General features: G+C 59.8%; 1 protein-coding gene across 1 annotated transcript; it reads left to right on the top strand.

Annotated features, from left to right (window-relative positions):
- The first annotated feature begins 521 nt into the window (after positions 1–521).
- On the top strand, positions 522–2804 carry GSX1 (GS homeobox 1). The gene is made up of 2 exons (XM_003270211.3): positions 522–1135; positions 1600–2804. Exons 1-2 carry the CDS (start codon positions 724–726, stop codon positions 1980–1982), a joined length of 795 nt encoding a protein of 264 aa, XP_003270259.2. The 5' UTR covers positions 522–723; the 3' UTR covers positions 1983–2804.
- The last annotated feature ends 1033 nt before the right edge of the window (positions 2805–3837 follow it).

Here is a 3837-nt window from a genome sequence, read left to right as displayed (position 1 = left end):
AGACCGGCTGGAGGGAGGTTCGGGAGTGCACGGCACTGAGCTGACAGGGCTCACTGGAGACAGCATACTTTTGGGGTGTAAGGGCGATAATAGAAAGAAGGGGACCAAGACCAAGTGGACAGAGGATATGAGGTGTGCGCCCACGGGGATCTGTGGAAAAGAGGCCGCGGGGGTGCAAAATCAATAAGGTGAAAGGGCTGATCGCCAATGCAAAGCCAAAGGGGAGTAAGAAATAAAGAGAAAGGAAAGAATATTAAATCGCGGGAGAATGAGAATATAAACCCGCAAAAGGGAGAGGAGGGGGCGAGGGCGCCTGTTACGGCGTGGGTGGGGTTGACAAGAATAGAGTACATTATGCAGTTCATTTAGTTAACAAGTGAAATAATGAGGAAGCGTGCAGAGTGAATGCCAAGAGAAAAGGCACAAAAACCCTATTGAGAGGCCCCGGCCGCTCCTGGCGTAGTCCATCACATGGCAATAGTCCTATTTAAGCCGCGCCGCCGGCGCCTTTCAGCACCACTAGCGCTGGCCAGCACCCCGCGCTCTTTGGGCGGTGCCCACGGCAGCAGAGGCTACTGTTTCAGCCTAGGTCTCAGCCGCGCGTTCAGCCTCCTGGGCAGAGGCAGCTGCGGTATACCGCGGCCAGGGAAAGCGCGTGGAGAGCCGAAAGGTGCTGTGGGCGCAGAGGGCGGGCTGGCTGCGGAGCGGCGGAGCGCCAGGGCCATGCCGCGCTCCTTCCTGGTGGACTCGCTAGTGCTGCGCGAGGCGGGCGAGAAGAAGGCGCCCGAGGGCAGCCCGCCGCCGCTCTTCCCCTACGCTGTGCCCCCGCCGCACGCGCTGCACGGTCTCTCGCCTGGCGCCTGCCACGCGCGCAAGGCTGGACTGCTGTGCGTGTGCCCCCTCTGCGTCACCGCCTCGCAGCTGCACGGGCCCCCCGGGCCGCCCGCGCTGCCTCTGCTCAAGGCTTCCTTCCCACCCTTCGGCTCGCAGTACTGCCACGCGCCCCTGGGCCGCCAGCACTCCGCTGTATCGCCCGGGGTCGCTCACGGCCCGGCCGCCGCTGCCGCTGCCGCCGCGCTCTACCAGACCTCCTACCCGCTGCCTGACCCCAGGCAGTTCCACTGCATCTCTGTGGGTAAGCAGGGCCGCCGCGCAGAGGGACAGGGCAGAGGTGATCCGAAGCAGGATGGAGAGCCAGAGATGGAGGAAGAGGGACCCTGGGCTTTCTGGGGGCGGTGAGGGTCATGTGGGGGACTAAGGGGAGCGCTTGGGGTGGATTGCGGATAGAGGGCCAGGACACAACTCCAGGAGGCGGATGAGGGCAGACGTCCAGGTCCTGAACTGGGGTCGGGGGTAAGTGAGGGCTGGGATCCAGGGCTCTCCATGAAGGGGAAGGGGTTCCAGGGCTGCATGACTCCGGGAGAATCAGGATCTCGGAGCTGGACAAGGAGGCGCTCACTGTAGCTCTGCTGCGGATTGTGTTGGGGCGAAGAGATGGGTAAGAGGTCAAAGTCGTAGGATTCTGGCAGCCGCCTACCAAGGGATTGGGTCCAGAGCACAGAGGTCTGATCGCTTCCTTCTCTGCTCTACCACCTCCAGACAGCAGCTCTAACCAGCTGCCCAGCAGCAAGAGGATGCGCACGGCTTTCACCAGCACGCAGCTGCTAGAGCTGGAGCGCGAGTTTGCCTCTAATATGTACCTGTCCCGCCTACGTCGCATCGAGATCGCGACCTACCTGAATCTGTCCGAGAAGCAGGTGAAGATCTGGTTTCAGAACCGCCGAGTGAAGCACAAGAAGGAGGGCAAGAGCAGCAACCATCGTGGCGGCGGCGGCGGGGGTGCCGGTGGTGGCGGGAGCGCACCGCAAGGTTGCAAGTGCGCATCGCTCTCCTCAGCCAAGTGCTCCGAGGATGACGACGAATTGCCCATGTCTCCGTCCTCCTCAGGGAAGGACGACCGGGATCTTACGGTCACTCCCTAGGCGCGTGTCTCCCTAGGTCGCCCACCCCAAGACCTCCCTGCGCCTCGGAGACTAGTCCTGGGACTCAGCGCTGATTCCCAGGCACCCGCAGCCAAACCACTGCCCGGCATGGATTTGGCACGGCTTTGCAGAGGTCCCGGGCCTGGGCAGGGCTGAGAGCTTGGCAGAGACTGGACCATGGCGTCCCCGCCCCAAGGCTCGCTCGCGTCCAAAGCCAACTCCAGGCTGTGAACACTGTAAGCGCTCGAGTCCTCCTGGGCAGTGCAGCACCGCGGCCCCCGCCTGCAAGCCTGCTTGGCGCAGCGCCTTACTGGCAGCCGACGCCTCCTAGCCCGCCCTCTCTGGGCTAGTTTGGGCTTCCTCCCTTACTCTACTCTCCTCCGCTCTCGGTTAAGGTCGGCGGCCTTGGATGCTCGTTCGCTTCTCTTTTTAAAATGTCTTTTTGTCCCTCCCCACCTCTTTCCTGTGATCATTTATTCACTCGGCCCCCGCCCGCCAACACTCACATTTATGAACACCCCCCCCCTTTTTTTCCTTTTCCTTTTCCCTTTCCCTCCTCAGGGAGCCTCCTCCTTCAGTCAGTCCATTTGTCCTTTGATCTGGCCTTGCTGTCCTCAGTCCCCACGGCTCCTCTCACAGATGATAAATTTCGCCCGTAGTATCCATATTGGGGAAACCGATTCGCTCTGTTTCCAACACGCTCTTCCTTCCTCTAAACATAGAACCCCGCTCTGCGCCGCTAGCGACCCCACTATTCCCCCTCCAGACTCTGGCCCGCCCCAGCCTAGCTGTATAATTGTACGGCCTCTGCAATGCCAGAAGATATTTATTTATTTATTTATGTACAAAATTTTAAATAAACTTTTTTTTTTCTTAGAAATGCCCGTGGCTCTGAGCCCAGAGGCCTTCGCTCTGGAGTAGACAGGCGCCAACCTGGATTGGGCCTCCCTGCTGGGAAGGGTTGGGGATCCAGTTGCAGGGTCCGAGCCGGCTCCTCTCCTTACAGCTCAGCCAGTGCCTCTCGGAGCCCTCAGCTCCGCTGAAACCCCGCCTTCCATGCCAGCCAGGTGCGCGCTAACGATTGTTCCGCTCCGGCGTGGCGCACAAGGGTAGCGGAGCTCAGAGAGCTAAGCCGGAAGGGAAGGAGGGCGCTCTCCCTGGACTGCACCATGGGCCCCAACCCCTGCAGCGCTTCCTTCTCACCTGGGATCCAGCCCCACCTCCATCCCTCACCATTTCGCTGTCCTGGCCAACAGCCGGGAGGGCAGAAACCACTCCCTCCATAGGCACAAGAAATCCGTCCTTCGCTGCGCTTGGATTGATAACGATTCATTAGGGACAAATTTCCATTCTGCGGGATGGTGCAGACTTCTCTCAGAGGGTCCTCCTTTGTTTTAAGGCAAATTCCGTTAGCCGAGTCCCTGGTCGCGGAACATTCCGGGCATGGAATCCGAGAACCCGAAGTGATCCTGCCCCAGGGAGGCCCCGAGAGGGACTCTGCATAGCTGGAGCCAGTGGCTCTGGGACCTCATGTTCTCACCAATTCTCGTTAAAATCCTATACCCCCCTACGACTTAGAATCCACACCCCAGCTCCCTTTGAGGACATTTGCGGGTCTTTTTACTCTCTAAGATGGATGAGGAGAAGGAAGTGCGTAAGGTTCTGCAGAAACGGAGAGCGCACAGCCGAGGGAGAAGGAGTATTTCTGCAGTCGTCAGTATTTCTGCAGTCAGACCTGGGAAGCTAATATCCGCGTTCTCGCCGCTCCCATTCTGTGTCCAGGAAACCTGCCAGACCTTCTTTTCCTGCCAGACCCCTACACACACACAGACACACACACACACACACACACACA

Source organism: Nomascus leucogenys, chromosome 9 (genome assembly GCF_006542625.1).
Source record: "Nomascus leucogenys isolate Asia chromosome 9, Asia_NLE_v1, whole genome shotgun sequence".
Lineage (NCBI taxonomy): Eukaryota > Metazoa > Chordata > Mammalia > Primates > Hylobatidae > Nomascus > Nomascus leucogenys.
The sequence above is the reverse complement of the archived record's forward strand: the minus strand, read 5'-3'. Positions and strand labels throughout refer to the sequence as shown.